The sequence below is a fragment of the Acanthopagrus latus genome, chromosome 10 (genome assembly GCF_904848185.1).
Source record: "Acanthopagrus latus isolate v.2019 chromosome 10, fAcaLat1.1, whole genome shotgun sequence".
NCBI classification, from domain to species: Eukaryota; Metazoa; Chordata; class Actinopteri; order Spariformes; family Sparidae; genus Acanthopagrus; species Acanthopagrus latus.
The window spans coordinates 1,540,425-1,565,330 of NC_051048.1; the positions used below are offsets into that span (position 1 = coordinate 1,540,425).

A 24,906-nucleotide genomic window follows, 5' to 3' on the forward strand; every position below is an offset into this window, starting at 1 on the left:
CAAAAATGAGCATGCTACAGCTTCCAATATGCAAGTATCTTCAAACCATTCCAATCCATGTTTGCTGTCATATTCAGTCATTTGTAATGATTCTTAAGTAGAAATGTGTTGATGCCATGTAAGGAACAACAGCTTCCTTTACAGCAGCAGTCAGGGCAAACCTAAATCAGTATGTCCTGTAACCCTCTAAAGTAAACAAGTGCTGTTTCTGACAAAAATTGAGACAAAACAAGGGGATGCAAAACACACAACAGGGGAATGCATAATATTTAAAAACAGCCCGTCAATATTTGCACATTGTTACAGGGGAAAATGTTGAAGAAGAATCGATTTCAATACAATTCTGAATTGACAACACAAGTTGATCATAGATGTTTCTGGAATTAGTTGCACAAAAGAGGTTTCTAATGAAAATATCTGAACTAAGACAATTTTATTGCTGGTTCAAATGCATGAACAAGTCCTTGTTTTAACAACAATATTTATTTATAACGTATCATATTAATATTACGTGTGTCATTTAACAGAAAAAATCATAGTTGAAGAATCTGGGCTAAATATCTTCAGAGTGATTATGCAATGAAAATATATTTCGAAGGAGGGATAAAACAAAGCCTAAATAATGGGGTTACAGGCTGATTTCGAGTAAGTCAACCAGTACAATGCTGCCAAAAGGATCAATGTGGAAACCAAACATGAGACATTTCTGCCTGGTACAGTAGTGCCACTGCTCTGCAGGCAATGAGGCATGAGTCGTTGTAAACAAACAAACAAAAAGTAAACCAAAATAAAAGCGCTAAAGCAAAAAATCCTTGAAGTATCCTTGAGCAAGATACTGAACCCCAAAATAGCTCCTGAGGTGCAGTTGGCACATTGCCATCTGTAAGGTGAAGTAAAGTAATTTCAGAGAGATTCTACATACTCTGTAACAGCATTGATACGTGATACATTTTTAGAAGTCTAAATTGATCAAGGGATGTATCATTAGGAATTGAGTAAGTATCACTCATAGTAATTGAGTATAGAAGTTATTGTTGCAAGTTGTTGTTTTACTGCAAGTAATTGGAATATTTCCATTAAAAATAGTGTGTAAACAAAAGATTGCTCAGTAATAAAGCATGTTGTTATTTGCATAATGTACCACTATCACTTTCAGAATAAAAACAGTGGTTTGTTATTATTGATTACAGTTGCAACAAACAAAGGCCTCTCTGCAGATTACACAAGTTCATGCTTTACATGGTGAAAACTCCAAAATTTATTATCTGAAGAGGTTAAACAGTTGATTTTTTTTCAATGCTGAGATGTATAATTTTTTCAGAACAATTCATATTTGAAGAATGTGAGGTAAAAACTTTTAAAGTGATTATGTGATGAAAACATTTTTTGAAGGAAGGATGAAACAAGGCGTAAATAATGGGGTTACAGGCTGAATTGAAGTAATTCATCCAGTAAAATACTTCATCGAGCAGAGGAGGTATACTCCAGCTAGTGAGAGAATCAATCAAATATAGCAAATATAAAGGCACACAACAAAAGATGAATACACCAAGCACAATACTGAGAGTCTTTGCAGCCTTGCTTTCAGACTTTTTAACCAATCCAACTCTCCCTCTGTCATTTAAATAATTGTTCTTATCTCCAATCTTTCTTACATGCTGTTTTGCCACAACAAATATTTTAGCGTAAAGACAAACCATCACAGTGCAGGGAAAGAAAACGCACAAAGCACTGGTCAACATGTCCCAAAGTGGGTTAGAGAGAATGATACAACCACCAGTGCACAAATATGATTCCACATCCTCTATCCCTATCTCATTGACCTTTGAATAAAGTCCTCCATAAGCATAGACAGCAGCCAGTGCCCAGCTGACACATACCATCATCACAGCCACTGACATTGTGATTTTTCTTGAGTAATGCAGAGGATTACAAATTGCTTGATGTCTGTCAACAGCAATACAAATTAAGTGGAAGATAGACAGAGTGGTGAGAAACACCTCAAAACTGAAATGGAGATGACAGAACGTATCACCATAGAACCAGCAGCCATGAACAGTGCGGGTGGCACTGAAGGGCATCACAATAACACCCACTAGTAGATCAACCAGAGCAAGAGATAAGATTAACACATTGGTAGGAGTATGCAACTGTTTGAAATGACATATTGACAAGATGACAAGTGAGTTCCCTAAAATTGTAACCAGCATGCCTGAAACAAACACCAAATAGAGGGCAAAATCTATCCACAAACCTAACCGTAATGCAACACATGTAGCATTACTGCCTGGAGCACAGTACATCAACCACTCTGGAGGCAATGATTCATGAATCATCCTAAACTCAAAGACATTTGCCTAAACTTAAGAGATAACATACTGAAACCTCTCTCTTGAAATTCATGTTGCCAAACAGAAGCCATCTAAGTAATTACTGGATACCCTGTGCCATCCAATCAAAGGCCTCCTATTACCATTCATGTAAAATAGCACAAGCAACAGTATTATGTCATCACATTTGTAATTTAATGTAATTGTAATTTCCAATATAAATATCAGAATTTTTAAGTGCTGGGTCGATGTCTAGGTGTGTTTGTAAATCGTCACTTAGAGCGGCAGGGTGCACTCCAACACAGTAGTAAACTCAGAGCACTGTTGTAATGTATAGTTAGGTCATTATTATTATTGTTCAGAGGACCCCATTCTCAGAGTGGCAAAGCACAGTCAAGGCAATCTGTCTAAGGAGATGGACCCACAGAGGGTCAACCGTTATCATGTGTCATGAACAGGTGAAATGACATGTCTAGCCAAATGTATGACTGACGGGCAAATTAAACATAATAATGCAACACATGATATGAATTACAGAGGTAATTATGTGTTTCTAGATCAAGATTGGAGGTGTTGGTCATTATTGTGTTGAACAGTTAACACTGGGTAGCTTATTTAACCCAACATTCCGATAAACATGCTGTGATTTTCAGTTGATTTGGTTATCAAATACCAATATCAATACCAAAAAATAAATAAATACTGCATACCAATTTTACATGGACTAGTGTGTTGAAAGCAAATGCTAAGGTCAGTGTTAGCTTCCTCAAGAGGCTAACAACAGAGTTAGCTCCTCCTACACTCAAGGTTTTAGAAATGTTCCCACTATTCCAGTGTACATGCTGGTTATTATCTTAATTGTCATCTTAATACAGACCCAGCAACAGTCAGTGGCAGTTATGTGGATCTGAAGTTTAGAAATTATCAAATGAGGATAGTTTTGTAGTAACTAATCTCTTATACCCCAATAAAATAGGATGTTATATTCCTTAAAGCAGCCCTGAAACATGTTTCTAGAACACCAAAAGCCTAGATGTTATCCTTAACTTACACTATATTACCAAAAGTATTCGCTCACCCATTCAAATGATCAGAATCAGGTGTTCTAATCACTTGGCCTGGCCCCAGGTGTATAAATTCAAGCACTCAGGCATGCAGACTGTGAAACAAGACATTTGTGAAAGAATGGGCCGCTCTCAGGAGCTCAGTGAATTCCAGCGTGGAACTGTCATAGGATGCCACTTGTGCAACAAATCCAGTCGTGAAATTTCCTCGCTCCTAAATATTCCACAGTCAACTGTCAGCTCTATTATAACAAAATGGAAGCGTTTGGGAACAACAGCAACTCAGCCACGAAGTGGTAGGCCACGTAAAGTGACGGAGAGGGGTCAGCGGATGCTGAAGCGCATAGTGCAAAGAGGTCGCCGACTTTCTGCACAGTCAATTGCTAGAGAGCTACAAACTTCATGTGACCTTCAGATTAGCCCAAGTACAGTACGCAGAGAGCTTCATGGAATGGGTTTCCATGGCCGAGCAGCTGCAGCCAAGCCACACATCACCAAGTGCAATGCAAGGCGTCGGATGCAATGGTGTAAAGCACGCCGTCACTGGCCTCTAGAGCAGTGGAGACGCGTTCTCTGGAGTGATGAATCACGCTTTTCCATCTGGCAATCTGATGGACGAGTCTGGGTTTGGAGGTTGCCAGGAGAACGGTACATTTCAGATTGCATTGTGCCAACTGTGAAATTTGGTGGAGGAGGAATTATGGTATGGGGTTATTTTTCAGGAGCTGGGCTTGGCCCCTTAGTTCCAGTGAAAGGAACATTGAATGCTTCAGGATACCAAAACATTTTGGACAATTCCATGCTCCCAACCTTGTGGGAACAGTTTGGAGCGGGCCCCTTCCTCTTCCAACATGACTGTGCACCAGTGCACAAAGCAAGGTCCATAAAGACGTGGATGACAGAGTCTGGTGTGGATGAACTTGACTGGCCTGCACAGAGTGCTGACCTGAACCCGATAGAACACCTTTGGGATGAATTAGAGCGGAGACTGAGAGCCAGGCCTTCTCGACCAACATCAGTGTGTGACCTCACCAATGCGCTTTTGGAAGAATGGTCAAAAATTCCTATAAACACTCTCCTCAACCTTGTGGACAGTCTTCCCAGAAGAGTTGAAGCTGTAATAGCTGCAAAAGGTGGACCGACATCATATTGAATTCTATGAGTTAGGAATGGGATGGCACTTCAGTTCATAGAATGAGTAAAGGCAGGTGAGCGAATACTTTTGGTAATATAGTGTATATAAGACAGGATTTAATTCTCAGGAAGTATCCGTAATGAGGTCCCAGGTGTCTTTAACAACAATTTTTAAGACCTACATTTTGTTTTTAAGAAGAAGTTGGCAGATATTTGCCATATTTAAGTCTTTTTTTTTGATAACATAGATTTATGTAATGATATTTGATTAAAACAAGGTTGAGAATAAAATTATGAGTTGATCTCAAAAACAGTCAAAGACATGAATAATATCTGCTGCTGTCTGGGCACAATGTGGTTTAATGGAATGTTCTCAAAAATGAGCATGCTACAGCTTCCAATATGCAAGTATCTTCAAACCATTCCAAATAACGAATCACACAGATCAGTATCTTGAGTCTGCGTAACGGACTGCACTTGAGTGATCACATTAGCACCAAACACTCCTGGATGGCGTTTAGCCAGGTCGTAAGGCTCAAGAATGGTACTCACAACAACTTCTGGCACAGGAAAAATTTTACCCCCAGTTTTTTTTCCCTCATTCCCCATCATGACATCAGCACCATCTATTGGAAACATGCGCTGCTACTGGGCAGAAGCTGGTTGTCAGCACATTGGTAGGACCAAGCAATGGTTTGAAATGACATGTTGACAGGATGACAAGGGAGTTCCCTAAAATTGCAATCATAACACATGAGGCATTACTGCCTGGAACACAGTACAGTAACTGCTCTGGAGGCAATAAGGAATAAGTCATCCTGAACCCAAATACATATGCCAAAACCTCAGAGATAACCCAACAGAACCCAACAGAGAGAGGACCTCAGGAGAAACATCCTGAAACATCTCTCTTGGAATCAGTGTGGCAACATTGAAGCCACCTAGAAAAAATAATCAGATTCACCGTGCCATCCAATCAAAGGTCTTCTATTAACATACGTTTAAAATAGTCAAGCAACATTATTACATCATCATATTTGCGTGATTTTATGTATTCAAGAAAAATCATCATATTTACATACTACCAGACAGAACGAGAGCGAAAGAGAGTGGGCTTGGCTGTGTCTGCAAGCGGCGCTGGGGGGGGGCAAGCGGAGATGATGCGGTCAGGTGAGATGGAGGCGGACAGGTGCAGCCTTGCTAGGTGTAGCAGGTGCGTGTTTCTGGAGAGCTGAGTGAAGCCTTGGAGGAGGGGTTGGGTGAGCAGGCGGAAAACAGGAAACTGGAAAAAGAGTCAAAAACGTTTCTTTGCAAGAGACAAGGTTCGTGAAAAAACACATCAAAGCACCAACTGTGGATATTTAACGGTTCGGCATCAGATTGCGCGGAGCATCTGATCTTTATAGTGGCAGTGAATGAATGAAGATGCCACCCTCCACGCTGCATGGATCAATCAGCTGATTGCAGAGTGGCTGCACCTGTCCGTCCTGCACCCGCATCATACTCCAGCCTGCCAGAGAGAGAGAGAGAGAGAGAGAGAGAAGAAAGAGGAGAGAGGCAGCCACTACCTGGTCCTAGATGCAGAGAGTGTGACACAAAGTCCAATCTGGGCCCTTCTGTCTGTAGCAGCAGACTACCAGGGGCAGTTTTACGAACACTTGAAATGAAGTGCCAGCTAAATGTATGACTAGCTCCATTCACAGTGTCCTTTGAGTGCAGGGATCCTGTGCCATTCTCTGCATCCTCCTCTGTGTGAACAACTGAGATGCGGCAAGGGGTGAAATTTCGCTGTGCCTCTGATGGGCCTCTGGAGGTAGCATCAGAGGGGCAGCGAACTGTATCTGTGTGAATGAAGTTGGTGAGTGAGTGAAGCTGATGGCGCGGAGTGGTGGCGTGTTGATCTGTAATGGTACATCAAATCTTCTAACCCTGCTACCTTGGCTTTTGAATAAATGACTCCATAAGTGTAGACAGCAGCCAGTGACCAGCTGACACATACCATCATCACAGCCACTGACATTGTGATTTTTCTTGAATAATACAGAGGATTGCATATTGCTTGATGTCTGTCAACAGCAATGCAAATTAGGTGGAAGGTAGAAACACTAGTAACAGACTCATTGAATTGGTCATGCAGGATATGATTGACATGATGGACATAGATTATGTCAGCCCCAATTTTGAGAGCTGCTGGAGTCTGTGACCTCAAAAAGAGGACATTGAAGAAGGCAGAGCTTGCAGCTCATGGTGACCATGACATCAACTATCTGTTGAATCACTTCAAAACAGACCCACAGAGACCAAAATGAGAAAATTCAGCTGAGGGCATGTTTTGCCAGTGCATGGTTGTGTGCTATTTCTGGTGCATGTTTCAGAGGCTGGCAGGAGAGTTTTGCAACATTTTTTTAAGCTCATCTGTAACTGTGTAGTACTTGTAGCATTGGGAAAAAAGTATTGTACATTTTCTCCTCTTATATCATTGCTTAACCCACAAAACTGAAGGGAAGTTGACTGTAGACATTGATTTACAGGACATGTTCATGAATTCATGAGCTGCCACTTCTAAAAGCTTCTGGGAAGAAATGTCCGCGTCCACTATGGCAGTAGTCAAAAAACAAGGCTTAAAATCTTCAAATGCATGACAGTTTCAGTTACATCCCAAAGCTTCAGAGAAAAACCACAGCTTCCTTCAATTCAGTCATCAAAATCAACTTAAATCAGTACATAAACCCTGAAAGTAATTAGGTGGTGTCTGAAGACAAAGACTGAAATAATCACAAAACAGAAGTTACACTTTTAGAAGCTTTATTTTATAGTGTGGCAGATACATGATAAAGCATATTTGTTTTGATTATCCCTATGTACCCTTTGAGATCATCAACATATCATTTGTTACAAGTGTAAAATCAGAATCAGAATGAGAATTGACTTAATTTGTCCCGCAAACGGGGAAATCGCAGCAGCCAAAGGACAGTGGTATTTTAACAAACAATGATGATAGTAAAATTGATCAGAGACATTATGTGATCATAAGTTTGAATAGAGTATTTAGTTGTTATTGACAGGTTCTTTTAAATTTCAAATAATGAACTATGAAATATAGTATATAAAGCAACCACACAGAGGGACACACATAATGGCCCAGTAATAAAGTATGTTGCATGCATCATGAATATTGAAAAAACTTTGCAACACAGATTATTGTAAATAAAAAAAAATGTTTTGATGACAATCACAAAGACAAGAATTTAATAAATTTGCTGATGCAAATTCTTGTCTTTGACCTAGTTTCAAAAGTGGCTTATTTAAATAATGCATGATGATGGTGTAGATTTGTTATTTAACAGTTAAATTCATATTTGAAGAATTTGAGCTAAAAAGTGTTCATAGTGATTATGCAATGAAACATTTTTTGAAGGTGGGATAAAACAAGGCATAAGTGATGGGGTTTAAGGTTAAATTGAAGTAACCCAACCAAATTACAATTTCCATGAGCAGACCAGGTGTGCTGTAGCTAGTGAGGTTGAAACTGGAAACAATGGTGTCCAACAAAAGATGAATGCTCCAACATGATCATGTTGCATTTAAATATTTACAGTGTTCAGCTACCTCAATGTTCGCTTAGTTGGGATGAATTTACTGGCTGATTGACACAGATCCATATTCCTTTTATGACTGAGATTAATTTGAATCTCAGTTTTATGTGGGGGTGGGCTTGGTCATCCTCTGGCTCCTGTGAGTCTCAGAGATTTATGGACAGATTCAATTTACCAGAGCAAACAACCCAATTTACCAACCTTATTTGGATCTAACAAGTAACTGTTTGAAGACAGTTCCTCCTGATGTCAATTGTTTTGTAGCCTTTTTCTTGTTTGACAGTTTGTGATCCTTTTAATCACCTCTTACCTGAAATATATGACAGATAATTGTGCTGTATTTGAGAAGGCAACAAAATAGTGTCTAGGAGGTAGAAGGATGTACATTCTCATGACAGCTACACATACAGAGACACTAACTGAACCTATCGTGCAGCACATGATTAACATGTTGGACAGTGACTTGGATGTGTCAACCCCCAATCTGAGAGCTGCTAGTGCCTCTGACCTCAACCTGTAGCCATGGGAGAAAGAGGAGCTTGTAGCTTATTGAGACAATGACACCAAACATCTGTAGGTTCACTTCAAAATAGTCCAACAGAGAAACATATCTGTAAATGGGAAATTGTCTTGGCACAGTGGATTCAGCTGAGGGCAAGTATTGCCATTGCAGGGTTGTGTGCTACTTCAAGTGGATGTTTTGGGGCCTGTGGGAGAGATTACCCACAGTCAGATTTTACATGATGTGGTGTTGACTATTTCAGTCTGTCCAGCTATATGTGAGAGAGCATTCAGCTGTCTGAGCAGAGTCAAGACAGATTGGAGGTTATTTCTGCAAGTAGATGGACAAGCTGGTTCTAGAAGGAGCCACAATCCATGGTTGTAAAGCCTAGACACAATGGATCTGTGATGGAAATCAGCATAAATGGTATATAAATTACTCCAAATATTGACACTTGAAATATTGACACAAAATGGACACTTGACATGTTGTTTTCTCAAGAAAGACTGGCAAGAAACAAATGTAAGTCCCTGTTTTCCTTCTTGTTAGTTCCATTTGTAATGTCTCTGTAGTAAAAATGTGTTTCTAAAGGCTTCTGGGAAGAACTACAACTTCATACATAAACTCCAAAAAGTGAAAAGGTGCTCTCTGTAGACAATGACTGAAAAAAATGCTACATACCCTGTAACAACATTAACATGTGCATTTTTACAAGTATAAATTGATCAAGGGTAATTACATTGATATAATTAGGAATTTAGTTAGAATTAGAATTAGAATTAGACTTGACATGAAAAGCATGTAAACTCTCACACAGAAAGAAAAACATGATGGCCCAGTAATAAAACATGTTGTTTAAAAAACATATTTGATAATGTTAAACATTATGTTTTTTGAGTTTAGATGTGTCATTTAAAAGACAAATTCATAGTTGAAGAAGTTGAGCTTAATACTTTCATAGTTATTATGCAATGAAAACTTTTTTTAAAGGAGGGATAAAACAAGGCATAAATAATGGGGTTACAGACTGAATTGAAGTAACTCAACCAGTATAATGCTTCCAAGAGGTTAGGATCAATTCTGAAGCCAGTGAGGGGATCAATGATATATTGCATAAAAAAGGGCATCCAACAAAAGATGAATACGCCAAGAACAATACTGAGAGTCTTTGCAGCCTTGCTCTCAGAGTGCTTGATCAACCCACCTCTCCCTCTGTCATTTAAACTATTGTTCTTATCTCCAATCTTTCTTACATGCTGTTTTGCCACAACAAATATTTTAGCGTAAAGACAAACCATCACAGTGCAGGGAAAGAAAAAGCACAAAGCACTGCTCAACACTCCCCAAAGTGGGTTAAAGTAAATATAACAACTGCCACGGCAAAATAATTCTGATATGTCCTCTAAACCTGCCAAGTTGGCCTTTGAATAAATGACTCCATAAGCATAGACAGCAGCCAGTGCCCAGCTGACACATACCATCATCACAGCCACTGACATTGTGATTTTTCTTGAGTAATGCAGAGGATTACATATTGCTTGATGTCTGTCAACAGCAATGCAGATTAGATGAAAGATAGAGAGAGTGGTGAGAAACACCTCAAAACTGAAATGGACATGACAGAATGTATCACCATAGAACCAGCAGCCATGAACAGTCCGGGTGGCACTGTATGGCATCACAATAACACCCACTAGTAGATCAGCCAGAGCAAGAGATGAAATGAGCACATTGGTAGGACTATGCAACTGTTTGAAATGACAAACTGACACGATGACAAGTGAGTTCCCTAAAATTGTAACCAGCATGCCTGAAAGAAACACCAAATAGAGGGCAACATCTGTCCATAAACCTTTCCGTGTCGCAATACATGAGGCATTGCTGCCTGGAGCACAGTACATCAACCGCTCTGGAGGCAATGATTCATGAGTCATCCTAAACTCAAAGACATTTGCCTAAACCTCAGATATAACATACTGAAACCTCTGTCTTGAAATTAATGTCGCCACACCGAAGATATCTAAATAATTATTGGATACACTGTGCCGTCCAATCAGAGGCTTCATATTACCATACATGTAAAATAGCACAAGCAACAGTATTATGTCATCACATTTGTAATTTGCTCAACATTAATCTCAATGACCATTAATAGCTTCACAAAGAAATGATTTTAATTTTGAGTAATAGAGAAGCATAATTTTAGGTGTGTTTGTAAATTGTCACTTCGAACGGCAGGGTGCACTTCAAATCAAATCAATTTTATTTATATAGCCCAAAATCACAATCACATTGCCTCAATGGGTTTTACAGTCTGTACAGTGAACAACATCCTCCGTGCTTAGACACTCGATTTAAGTGAGTAGTAAACACAGTAGTAAACTCAGTGTTGTAATGTAATGTTGTAATGTATAGTTAGGTCATTATTATTATTGTTCAGAGGACCACATTCTCAGAGTGGAAAAGCGCAGTCAAGGCAATCTGTCTGAGGAGATGGACCCACAGAGGGCCAACCGTTATCATGTGTCATGAACAGGTGAAATGACATGTCTAGCCAAATGTATGACTGAAGGGCAAATCAAACATAATAATGCAACACATGATATGAATTACAGAGGTAGTTATGTGTTTCTAGATCAAGATTGGAGGTGTTGGTCATTATTGTGTTGAACAGTTAACACTGGGTAGCTTATTTAACCCGACATTCTGATAAACATGCTGTGATTTTCAGTTGATTTGGTTATCATACCAAAAAAATAAATAAATACTGCATACCAATTTTACATGGACTAGTGTGTTGAAAGCAAATGCTAAGGTCAGTGTTAGCTTCCTCTTCCTCTATCATGAGGCGTTGTTACCTGGAGCACAGTACATCAACTGCTCTGGAAGCAATGAAGCATGAGTCATCCTAAATTCAAAGATATTTGCCAAAACCTCAGAGATAACATACTGAAACCTCTCTCGTAATTAATGTCGCCACACAGAAGCCATCTAAATAATTACTGGATACACTGTACCATCCAATCAAAGGCGTCCTATTACCCTTCATGTAAAATAGTCATGAAACGTGATCATGTTGCATTTGAATATTTACAGTGTTTAGCTACCTCAATGTTAGATTAGTTGGGATGAATTTACTGGCTGATTGACACAGATCCATATTCCTCTTATGACTGAGATTAATCCGAATCTCAGTTTTATGTGGGGATGGTCTTGGTCTCCCTCTGGCTCCTTTGTGAGTCTCAGAGATTTATGGACAGATTGAAGTAACTGGAGCCAATAACTGAACTTATCATGCAGCACATGCTTAACATGTTAGACACTGACATAGATGTGTCACCCCAAATTTGACAGCTGCTAGGGTCTCTGAAATCAAAGCATAGCCATGACAGCAAGAGGAGCTTGTAGCTTATGGAGACCTTGCTTGATGTCGACAGCAATGCAAATTAGGTGGAAGATAGAAAGAGTGGTGAGCAACACCTCAAAACTGAAATGGAGATGACAGAATGTATCACCATAGAACCAGCAGCCAGTAACAGTCTGGGTGGCACTGAAGGGCATCACAATAACACCCACTAGTGGATCAACCAGAGCAAGAGATGAAATGAGCATATTGGTAGGACTATGCAACTGTTTGAAATGACATACTGACAAGCTGACAAGAGAGTTTCCTAAAATGGTAACCAGCATGCCTGAAACAAACAGCAAATAGAGGGCAAAAACCGTACAAAAACTGTACACCGATACATGAAACATTGCTGTCTGGAAAACAGTCCAACAAGTCTGGAGGCAAAGGATGAGTCATAGTAAATCAACAGATATATGCCCAATCCTCAGATATCACCCAACAGAACCCAATAGAGACAAGGCTTGGGACACATGCTGAAACATCTGCCTTGTACCATCATTGCAACATTGAAGCCACATCAATAATCATCAGATTCATGTAAAATAGTCCAAGCAACATTATTATGCCATCTTACTTACTTAATTTGCATAGTAATCATCTAAATGACCAATAATAGTTTCACATGGAAATTATTTTAATTTTGAGTAAATGAGAAGTGCATTTGTAAATAGTCATTCCAGGCATCAAGATGCACTCCAACACAAAGTGGACCAGCCGTAAACTCAGAGCATTGTTGTACTATACAGTTAGATCATTCAGAGGACCACATTCTGTCTGCAGTGAAAACAGAAGCAGTCCTAATACTGAATCTTGAGGGATACCAGTTTTCAGAAAGCAGGGTACGGACATGGAGCCATTCCATGTGGCCTGAAGCGTGCAAGTTGTCAGGTATAATGTGAAGTAGGTTAGAGCAGAGTCAGGAATGCCAAGTTCAGCCAGAGTGGAGAGGAGGATTTGGTGGTTGAAAAATGCAGAAGATAAGTTGAGGGCTGATGAATGGAATGTGGCTCCACAGTGCGACTCAGTCAATGTGAGGAGGGCTGTCTCAGTGGAGTGACCACTCATGAAGTCTGACTGATTTGGGTCAAGGAGGTGGTTTTGTGAAAGATAGAAGGAGAATTGGTTGAAAGAAGAGATAACGGTATATAGTTTTGAGTCTAGGGTGAGTTTCTTTTTCATTTTGGCAGAATATAATAGAAACGACAATGCAGCCACAACAGTGACTGGGAGACTTTTCACAACTGGGTGAAGCTGGTGGAAACTCATCAAGTTTTTTGCGACCCTTCCCAGAGTTAGTTCTCAATTTCACACGGAGTGGAGTATGGCCTGAAGTAACTCAGTACCTGCCAGTCTCATAATACACATGGGGCTCAGAAAGATATAAGCCAGTCTATGAATAAAATTCCACCAGAAACCAAAGATGACTGCCAGACAGATAAGGTAACAGCTGTTGAAACAACTAGCATTTAGCACACTGTGCAGCACTCCAAATCATTCAGGTCGGTGTTGAGACCTAGATATCATTTGCATTTCAATATTTTGCAGTTTAATAATTTAGAGGTCAGCGAGCTGAGGAACTTAAAGTAAATGCTCGCAGTTGAAGCTGTATTTTCGTTTTTCTTGTATTTCATAATTTTTGGGCTGAGGTCAGAGTTCATGTGATGTCATCGGCCGGCGCTGAGCAGCAGGGTTTTTGTTTTTTTTTATTGTTTGGAGGTACGTGTATGAAGCGGTTCTATCGCCTGGAGAAAAAAACGGATGTAAAACCGGGACGAATTAAGTTGCCAAACTGTGAGACAGAGTCGAGTCGAGTCTACTTGAGGGTGCAACATCGGCATGCTGTTGTTATAAACTAGCACCTGTCAGTTTCACAGACTCTGAGATTGAAAAAAAGTCATGTGGTCATACAAAATCAGCAGCTGTAGTTACAGATGTGCTTGCACCTGCCTCCATTGAGTGTTGTTTGAGAGAATTAAAATAACCAATGCTTCTGCCACAAAAGTGACGGTGCCATTTTTTTCAGTGGCTCCAGATGCTTCTAAGATATAAACAGGGCTGTCCCTCACATAGTAAATAAAGGTCTTACCTTTAATTTATAGTCTATTGTGTGCTATTAAATCAACATGAAGGTAAAACATAGATCATATGGGCTACCAGGCACAACGGAAATGTTTATTTTTTAAAAGCTAGATAGTACTACATAGCCAGTTCATACATTAATGAGGTGTCCCACATTGTCCCATACAAACATACCCTACCCATATTATGATATGGTCACCCTAAGATGTACCTTCAGAGGGCCAACAGTGGTCAGTGTGTCATGAACAGCTGAAATGTGTGACTGATGGGCAAAGTAAGTAAAGTAACACAACACACATGCTTGGATATGAATTACAGATGCAGTTTTGTGTTTCGAGATTTAGATTGGAGGTATTGGAAGTAATTTCCTTGAAAGGTTAACATTGGTTTGCTTATCTAACCCAACATTCCATTAAACATGCAGACATATTCAGCTGAGTTGGTTATCATTGCAGGAACAAAAGGCTAACAACAGAGTTAACTCCTCCTACAGTTGAAGTTTGATAAATGTTCCCACTATTTCAGTGTACATGTTGGTTATTATCTTTGTTGTTATCTTCATCCAAACCCGACAACAGTCATTTATATGGATCTTAACTTTAGAAATTACCAACTAAGGATGGTTATGTCATAACTCATTTCTTATCCCACAATTGTCACGTCGGGGTAAAGGGGAAAACTATGGAAGGGAAAATGTGGACCTAAACGCAGTACACTTGAGGCAGAGATGGGGATGAACAAAAGGCGAGCTTTAATAAGGCCGTTACAAAAAAAACCCAAAAGCAGACAAAATCAGGGCGAAAAAACAAAGTAACTTCTTAAAGGGCAAGACAAAGTAGCAACAGAAAACAACCAGACAAAGTACAAACCAAAAATTCAAAGTTCAACTTAAACATGGGAAAATCAAAATCAAAACATACCAAAACGGGACAGAAGCATGAACAGGATCAGGAGCAAGGATCAGGAGCATGGAACAAGGGTAATCCGAAGACAAAATACAGCAGACAGAAACAATGACTGGACAAGGAGTGAGGGGAAACCAGAGACTAAATACTCAGACAGGCGCTGGACCTGGCGTGGGCCTCGGCCGGTCCTCCGACCGAGGAGCAGGAACAGGCGCTGGACCTGGCGTGGGCCTCGGCCGGTCCTGCAGGAACAGACCAGGAGGGAACAAGACAACAGACAGAGGGAGCCAGAGGGGAGAACATAGGAGAAACTTAAAGGACACATGAGGGCATGGAACATCAAAACATGAGACACAAGACATCGAGAGGGCAAAACATAACACAAGACATGGAAAAAGCAAAAAAAAAAAAAAAAATGCAAGAAACCAAAAACCAGAAACAAGAACAAAACAAACAGGAGTCATGACAGGCGTGGGCCTCGGCCGGTCCCCCGACTGAGGAGCAGGAACTGGCCTCGGTCAGTCCTCCGACCGAGGTGCAGGAACAAGACGTGGCGTGGGCCTCGGCCGGTCCTCCGACCGAGGTGCAGGAACAAGACGTGGCGTGGGCCTCGGCCGGTCCTCCAACCGAGGTGCAGGAACAAGACGTGGCGTGGGCCTCGGCCGGTCCTCCGACCGAGGTGCAGGTACAGGCCTCGGCCGGTCCTCCGACCAAGGTGCAAGAACAAGACTTGGCGTGGGCCTCGGCCGGTCCTCCGACCGAGATGCAAGAACAAGACTTGGCGCGGGCCTCGGCCGGTCCTCCGACCGAGGTGCAGGTACAGGCCTCGGCCGGTCCTCCGACCGAGGTGCAGGTACAGGCCTCGGCCGGTCCTCCGACCGAGGTGCAGGTACAGGCCTCGGCCGGTCCTCCGACCGAGGTGCAGGTACAGGCCTCATCTGGACCGCCGACTGAAGACCACTGGCAGGTGTCGACCGGACCGCCGACTGGGGGCCACTGGCAGGTGTCGACCGGAACGCCGACTGGGGGCCACTGGCAGGTGTCGACCGGAACGCCGACTGGGGGCCACTGGCAGGTGTCGACGGGGCCTGGACTGGGAGCTCGGCTGTGGCTGAGGCTGAGGCCTGGGCTGAGAGCTCGGCTGAGGCTGAGGCCTGTGCTGAGAGCTCGGCTGTGGCTGAGGCTGAGGCCTGTGCTGAGAGCTCGGCTGTGGCTGAGGCTGAGACCTGGGCTGGGAGCTCAGCTGTGGCTGAGGCCTGGGCTGGAAGCTCAGCTGTGGCTGAGGCCTGGGCTGGAAGCTCGGCTGTGGCTGAGGCCTGGGCTGGAAGCTCGGCTGTGGCTGCGGCTGAGGCCTGGGCTGGGAGCTCGGCTGAGGCTGAGGCCTGGGCTGGGAGCTCGGCTGTGGCTGAGGCTGAGGCCTGGGCTGGGAGCTCGGCTGTGGCTGAGGCTGAGGCCTGGGCTGGGAGCTCGGCTGTGGCTGAGGCTGAGGCCTGGGCTGGAAGCTCGGCTGTGGCTGCGGCTGTGGCCTGGGCTGGAAGCTCGGCTGTGGCCGCGGCTGTGGCCTGGGCTGGAAGCTCGGCTGTGGCCGCGGCCTGGGCTGGAAGCTCGGCTGTGGCTGCGGCTGTGGCCTGGGCTGGAAGCTCGGCTGTGGCTGCGGCTGTGGCCTGGGCTGGAAGCTCGGCTGTGGCTGCGGCTGTGGCCTGGGCTGGGAGCTCGGCTGTGGCTGCGGCTGTTGCCTGGGCTGGGAGCTTGGCTGTGGCTGTGGCTGCGGCTGCGGCCTGGGCTGGAAGCTCAGCCGTGGCTGAGGCCTGGGCTGGAAGCTTAGCTGTGGCTGAGGCCTGGGCTGGAAGCTCGGCTGTAGCTGCGGCTGTGGCCTGGGCTGGAAGCTCGGCTGTAGCTGCGGCTGTGGCTGTGGCTGCCGCTTCCAAGGCCTTTCTGAGGTTATCTAGCACCGCTATCATCCGAGCGATCCAAGGGAGTTCCTTCATCCAAGGCCTAATAAATAGTTCTTGGTCATAGTCCGCTATGGCCTTTAGCTTCTCCCCGGTGTCAGCCGGGCCACTCAGAATCTCCATCAGTTCGATCCCCAGCCTACAAATTACAACACTGTCTGGTTGGTCCATTTCTGGTCCAGTCATTCTGTCACGTCGGGGTAAAGGGGAAAACTATGGAAGGGAAAATGTGGACCTAAACGCAGTACACTTGAGGCAGAGATGGGGATGAACAAAAGGCGAGCTTTAATAAGGCCGTTACAAAAAAAAACAAAAGCAGACAAAATCAGGGCGAAAAAACAAAGTAACAACTTAAAGGGCAAGACAAAGTAGCAACAGAAAACAGCCAGACAAAGTACAAACCAAAAATTCAAAGTTCAACTTAAACATGGGAAAATCAAAATCAAAACATACCAAAACGGGACAGAAGCATGAACAGGATCAGGAGCAAGGATCAGGAGCATGGAACAAGGGTAATCCGAAGAAAAAATACAGCAGACAGAAACAATGACTGGACAAGGAGTGAGGGGAAACCAGAGACTAAATACTCAGACACTAATGACATGACGAGGAACAGGTGAGGAGAGAGGAGGAAGGAAGCCAGGTGTGATAATGAGGGGGAGGAGCACAGAGGAACAGACCAGGAGGGAACAAGACAACAGACAGAGGGAGCCAGAGGGGAGAACATAGGAGAAACTTAAAGGACACATGAGGGCATGGAACATCAAAACATGAGACACAAGACATCGAGAGGGCAAAATATAACACAAGACATGGAAAAAGCAAAACATAACACAAGACAAGATACAAGGATGAAAATCAAATACAAGAAACCAAAAACCAGAAACAAGAACAAAACAAACAGGAGTCATGACACCAATAGAAAAGGATATTATATTAAGATAGGATTTAGTATCTGTAATGAGGCCCCAAGTGTATTTAACAACAAATTCAAAGACCTATGTTTTGTTATGAGAAGAGGTTTGCAGATATTTGTCATATTTAAATGTATTTTTTTTCTGTAACATAAATAAATACCGTATTTTTCGGACTATAAGTCGCTCCGGAGCACCAGCCAAAAAATGCATAATGAAGAAGAAAAAAATATATGTAAGTCGCATTTTTTCGGGGACATTTATTTCATAAAATCAGAGACCTTACAGACATTTCATCTTGAGCGGTAAATTACAGTAATAACAATAGATCAGAGAACAACGGGCTGTAACACATTAACAGATATTCACATAACTATAACGTAACCAACATAAATTTACCAAACTGTCGAGCTCACTCCAAATCACTAAATCCATTGAATTCCTCATCCTCTGTGTCACTTCTGAGCAACTCTGCCAACTCCGGAGGTAAACGGAGCACCGCTTCTTTGTCTTCTGCGTGGCTGTCGGACTCAGTATCAGTTCCAGTCCGGCCTTTTTGAATCCCGACAGGATGGTTTCTGATGTCACTGAAGCCCATGCTTTGTCGATCCATCCAATGACATCCAGGAAAATTGCATGGCGCATCCTCCCGGTTGCCGTGAAGCTGTGCTCTCCATCCATCATCCACTGCTCCCACAGGTGACGCAGGACTGCCTTAAAGCTCCGGTTCACCAAGATTTCGAGTGGCTGGAGCACTTTGGTTAAGCCTCCAGGGATGATGGCAGGGATGGAGTTGAACACTTTTAATTTATTTTTTAACTCTGGTGTGATGTGTGCTTGCATACTGTCCATCACAAGCAGGGCTTTGCGACTTCTGAAGAAGCCATCCGGACGCTTACTGTAGCACTTTGTAAGCCAAAGGCTCATCATTTGTTGATCCATCCAGCCTTTCTCATTCACGGCCACGACAACTGAGGGGGATTGCATTTTTGGCATGGTTTTCCATTTAAAAATTACCATGGGTGGCAGTTTTGATCCATCTCCACAACATGCCAGCGCCACTGTGAAGTGTGATTTTTCATGACCAGTTGTGACTATATTCACACTCTTCTGCCCTTTCTCTGCAACACTTCGGCCCATTGGAATATCAAACGTGAGGGGGACCTCGTCCATGTTAATAATATGATCCGGTGTCACGTTGTGCTCAGTTACTTGCTTTTCAATAAACTCACGGAAGCTGTCGATCTTGGCTTGGAAGTCTGCTGGCAGTTTTTGGGACATCGATGTCCGTGCTCTGATAGAGAGGCGGTTGCGCTGCATGAAGCAGTAACACCAAGAAGGACCTCCTGCAAAGTCACTGATATTCCACTCCTTGGCAACTACCTGGGCGTGGAGGCGTAACTGAACTGTTGACATGCCTCTCCCAGCAGCACGTTGTTCAAGCACCCATCTGTGAACTTGTTCCTCCAGCTGTGGCCATCTAGCTTTTAGCCCGCGATTTTTTGGTTTTCTTCATTGTCGTTAGAGTATCCTCCGCTTTTCGCCAGTCCCTTGTCGCTCACTCCAAACTTTCTTTCAGCTTCTCGATTACCGTTTTCAGCTGCATATTTTACAACTTGCAGCTTGTAATCTGCTGAGTATGATTTTCTTTTTGGGGGCATCTTTCTTTTTCTGTTCAATCTTTCTCACTTGTCTTTATAGGTTTATGTTTTATATTTTAATTTTTCTGTGGTACAGGAGTAATAGGCGTAGCAGATAATGGCACACTAGCCTAGGGCGCCCCCTCGCGGCTGTCAGCATGAACATGTGAAATTACCTATATATTTTAATATATAAGTCGCACCTGAGTATAAGTCGCAGGACCAGCCAAACCATGAAAAAAAGTGCGACTTATAGTCCGAAAAATACGGTAATTATCCACTTCACATGTGACTGTTCTTTGTCATCACAAACAAACTGTTTGATATTTGATCAACACAAGGTTTGAATAAAATTACGAGTTGATCTAAAAAAAACTCAAAGATATACAGAATCTTTGCTGCTGTCAGGGCACAATGTGGTTTAATGACATATTCTCAATGAGCATGCTACAGCTTCCAATATTCAAGTATTTTCAAACCAATCTAATCTGTGTTTAATGTCACATTGATGCCATGTAAGGAACTACAGCTTCCTTTACAGCATTAGTCAGGATAATCCTAAATCAGTACTGTAACCCACTGAAGTGAACGGATGCTGTTGCTGACGAAAACTGTGGCAGGGGAAACAAGGGAAGGCAAAACACTCAGCAGAGTAATGCATATTTAAAAACAGCCCAGCAATATGTGTCCATTGTTACAGGGGAAAATGTTGAAGAAGCACTGATTTCAATACAATTCGTCTCTGACCTTAAAAAGAGTAGCCATGGGAGAAAGAGGAGCTTGTAGCTTACCATGGCGTCATGCATCTGTAAAGGCACTTCACAATAGTCCCACAGAGAAAAATATGTAAATATATGTGTAAATGTAAATTGTCGTGGTAGAATGGATTCAGCTGAAGGATTTTTTGCCCAATACAGGGTTGTTTGTTACTTCAATTGGATATTTTGGGGACCTGTAGGAGGGATTTCCCACAATCAGATCAGAGTCAAGACAGGTTGGAGGTAGTTTCTGCAAGTAGATGGACAAGCTGATTCTGGAGTCTTAAAGGACCCACAATCCGAGGTTGCAAAGCTGAGAACCAATGGATCTGTGATGGAAATGAGGTTCAGAAAAGCAAACATTTGAAGGGATAGCACAGTTGAACAGACAGCAATAGAATTGCTGAATCTGACAAACTTCAAAGAATTTTGCTTGATATTTTACAAATGTTAATTTTCTTTAAGACTCATTTTAATCATTAGGCTGACATACTGTATAGCCGCATGTTATTTAAAGTACTCCAAATATTGACTAACTCAACATGTGTTGTCTTTTCATAAAAAGACTGACAAGAAAGAAATATAAGTCCATGTTTTTCATGTAGTGTTTGCGTATTGAAAATGTGTTTCTAAAGGCTTCTGGGAAGATCTACAGCATTATACATAAACTCAATGAGGTGCTCTCTGTAGACAATGACTGAAACAAATGCAGAACACACAATGTAGTAAGGTTTACATTTGAAAGAGTTTCTACATACCCTGTAACAGCATTGATATGTGCATTTTCTCAAGTGTAAATTGATCGAGAGAAATTATTTAAGCATTATTACGAACTGAATATAGAAGTTATTATTACAAGTGTTTTTACTGCACTGAAAATCTTTTCATTAAACATAGTGTGGTTATTAATTTTGCTTTGCAGATGTTTCAAAGCTTTTATTTTTCTTCATGACATAGTGTGATTATTAAGTTGATGTATAACTCCATGGTATGTATGAAGTGTGAATTGATCAAGGGGAATGATTTTAATATAATTAGGAATTGAGTGTAGAAGTTATTATTTTTAGTTGTTTTTTAATTGCTGCTTACAACTTTACACTAAAATTGAGTGTAAACACTCACACAGAAAGACAAGTATTATGGACCAGTAATTAATCATGTGGGTATACAAAATGTACCATGAGTATCATAATAAAGACAATAGTAAAGGCCTTCTGCAGCCTATGAAACGGCATATCTTACACCTTGTATATTATTGTAAGATGCTGAATGGTTTATCGTTTTGAGTGTAAATGTGTCATTTAATAGATGAATTCATAGTTGAAGAATTTGCACTAAATTTTTTCAGACTGACAATGCGATGAAAACATTTTTTGAAGGAGGGATAAAACAAGGCATAAATAATGGGGTTATAGGCTGAATTGAAGTAACCCAACCAAATAAATACTTCCAAGAGGAAAGGATCAATGTAGAAGCCAGTGAGGGGATCAATTATTGCTTGCATAAAGAAAGGCATCCAAGAAAAGATGAATACACCAAGCACAATACTGAGAGTCTTTGCAGCCTTGCTCTCAGAGTGCTTGATCAACCCACCTCTCCCTCTGTCATTTAAACTATTGTTCTTATCTCCAATCTTTCTTACATGCTGTTTAGCCACAACAAATATTTTAGTGTAAAGACAAACCATTACAGTGCAGGGAAAGAAAAAGCAGAAAGCACTGGTCAACATTCCCCAAAGTGGGTTAAAGTAAACAAAACAACCACCAAGGCAAAATGATTCTAATATATCCTGTAACCCTGTCGCGTTGGCCTTTGAATAAAGTAGTCCATAAGCATAGACAGCAGCCAGTGACCAGCAGGCACATGCCATAATCATTGCAACTGACATTGTGATTTTTCTAGAATAATGCAGAGGATTACATATTGCTTGATGCCTGTCAACAGCAATGCAAATTAGGTGGAAGATAGAAGCAATAATGAGAAACATCTCGAAACTGTTGTGTATGTGACAGAACGTATCACCATAGAACCAGCAGTCATGAACAGTCCGGGTGGCACTGAAGGGCAACACCATAACACCCACTAGTAGATCAACCAGAGCAAGAGATGAAATGAGCACATTGGTAGGACTGTGCAACTGTTTGAAATGACATACTGACAAGATGACAAGAGAGTTCCCTAAAATTGTAATCAGCATGCCTGAAACAAACACCAAATAGAGGGCAAAATCTATCCAAAAACCTTTCCTTAACGCAATACATGAAGCATTACTGCCTGGAGCACAGTACATCAACAGCTCTGGAGGCAATGAGAAATGAGTCATTGTAAACAAAAAGGCACATGTCAAAACTTCAGAAATAACCCAACACAACCCGACAGAGAGAAGACTTTGAGAGAAACATTGTGAAACCTCTCTCTTGTAATCAATGTCACAAAATAGAAGCCATCTAAATAATTACTGGATACACTGTGCCATCCAATCAAAAGCCTTCTATTAACATACATGTTAAATAGTCTAAGCAACATCATTACGTCATCACATTTGTAATTTGCACAATATTGATGTAAATGACTAGAATTAAATTAATAGTTTCAAAAGGAAATTATTTTAGTTTTGAGTAATTGAGAGGTATACGTTTAAAAGGTCTGAATAACTACTGTTTTTAATTCACATATTTTAAGTGCTACATAGATGAAGCACACTGCACACTGTTATTCTGAGCAGCAGGGTGTGCGCCAACACATACTGGACCGATTGTAAACTCAGAGCACTGTTGCAATATACGGTTGGGTTATTCAGAGGACCACACTGCCATAGTGGCAAAGTGCAGTCTGTCCAAGAAGATGGACCCACAGAGGGTCAAGAGCAGTCAGTGTGTAATAAGATAAATGAATAAAATAAGTCAACACACATGCTTGGATATAAGTTACACAAGTAATGATGTGTTTCTAGATACAGATTGGAGGTAATGGAAGTTATTGTGTTTAAATGCTAACAATGGTTTGCTTACCTAACCCAACATTTCATATTCAGCTAATTTGGTTATCCTTGCTGGAAAAAAATACTGTATACCAATTTTACATGGTCCAGTGAATTGAAAGCAAATGCTTAGCTCAGTGTTGGCTGCCTCAAAAGGCTAGCAAAAGAGTTAGCTCCTCTTACAGTTAAAATCTGAGAAATGTTCCTAGGATTTCAGTTTGGTGTTGATTCATGTTGGTTATTGCCTTGGTTGTCACTCGAAGGTGACATCAGTGTTATTATTGCTAGTTGTTTTTTCAATATAATAATAACAGTAACAACAACAACAGCAATAATAATAATAATAATTAATAATTAATAATAATAATAATAATAATAATAATAATAATAATAATAATAATAATAGATGTATGTGTGTGTGTAACACACACACACACACACACACACACACACACACACACACACACACACACACACACACTGCACCAAAAAATTAAAGGAACACTTTTTTATTGGTATTGCATGAGGTCATCCCAAAATAGGTCTGGTTTTGCACGTGTAGATCATTTCAGGTTTCTCCCTCTTGATATTTTCTGGCTGGCTTTCCACTAGTGCTGGTTTTGGCCACAGTCATTATCACTACTGGCAGTATGAGGTGATTCCTTAACCCTATAGAAGTTGCACAGCAAGGAGATTTAATGTGTCTCCCAGCACAATCTCCAGAACATGGAGGAGATTTCAAGAGAGAGGCAGTTAATCTAGGAGAGCTGGACAGGGCTGTAGAAGGTCCTCAACCCATCAGCAGGACTGATATCTGCTCCTTTGTGCAAGGAGGAACAGGTTGAGCACTGCCCGTGCCCTACAGAATGACCTCCAGCAGGCCACTGGTGTGAATGTCTCTGCCTAAACAGTCAGAAACAGACTTCATGAAGGTGGCCTGAGGGCCCGACGTCCTATAGTGGGCCCTGTGCTCACTGCCCAGCACCGTGGAGCTCGATTGGCATTTGCTAGAGAACACCAGAATTGGCAAGTCCGCCACTGGTGCCCTGTACTTTTCACAGATGAGAGCAGGTTCACCCTGAGCACCTGTGATAGACGTGAAAGAGTCTGGAGAAGACAAGGAGAACGTTATGCTGCCTGCAACGTCGTTCAACATGAGAGGTTTGGTGGTGGGTCATTGATGGTCTGGGGAGGCATATCCATGGAGGGACACACGGACCTCTACTGCCTAGGAAATGGTTCTCTGACTGCCATAAGGTATCGAGATGAAATCCTTCAACCCATTGTCAGACCCTACGCTGGTGCAGCAGGTCCTGGGTTCCTCCTGATGCACGACAATGCCCTGCTTCATGTGGCAAGAGTATGCAGGCAGTACCTGGAGGATGAAGGAATTGAAACAGTTGAATGGCCCTCATGGTCACCTGACTTAAACCCAATAGAACACCTCTGAGACATTATGTTTTGGTCCATCAGGCAATGTCAGGTTGCTCCTCAGTTGACTGTACACATTGATTTACAAGACATATTCATGAATTCATGTGCTGTCACTTCTAAGAGTTTCTGGGAAGAAATGTCCACTTCCATTTTGGCAGTACTCAAAAAACGAGGCCTAAAATTGACACATGCGTATGCATGACAGTTTC

General features: G+C 41.8%; 3 protein-coding genes across 3 annotated transcripts; all 3 read right to left on the reverse strand.

Annotated features, from left to right (window-relative positions):
• Window positions 1–1,229: 1,229 nt before the first annotated feature.
• LOC119027518 (trace amine-associated receptor 13c-like) lies at window positions 1,230–2,632 on the reverse strand. The gene has a single exon (XM_037112781.1). It carries the CDS (start codon window positions 2,334–2,336, stop codon window positions 1,275–1,277), a length of 1,062 nt encoding a protein of 353 aa, XP_036968676.1. The 5' UTR covers window positions 2,337–2,632; the 3' UTR covers window positions 1,230–1,274.
• Window positions 2,633–5,609: 2,977 nt separating this feature from the next.
• On the reverse strand, window positions 5,610–10,588 carry LOC119027723 (trace amine-associated receptor 13c-like). The gene is made up of 2 exons (XM_037113152.1): window positions 9,580–10,588; window positions 5,610–5,810 (listed from the first exon to the last, which is right to left on the reverse strand). Exons 1-2 carry the CDS (start codon window positions 10,558–10,560, stop codon window positions 5,610–5,612), a joined length of 1,182 nt encoding a protein of 393 aa, XP_036969047.1. The 5' UTR covers window positions 10,561–10,588.
• A 10,992-nt stretch (window positions 10,589–21,580) lies between these two features.
• On the reverse strand, window positions 21,581–22,606 carry LOC119027724 (trace amine-associated receptor 13c-like). The gene has a single exon (XM_037113153.1). It carries the CDS (start codon window positions 22,604–22,606, stop codon window positions 21,581–21,583), a length of 1,026 nt encoding a protein of 341 aa, XP_036969048.1.
• Between the last annotated feature and the right edge of the window lie 2,300 nt (window positions 22,607–24,906).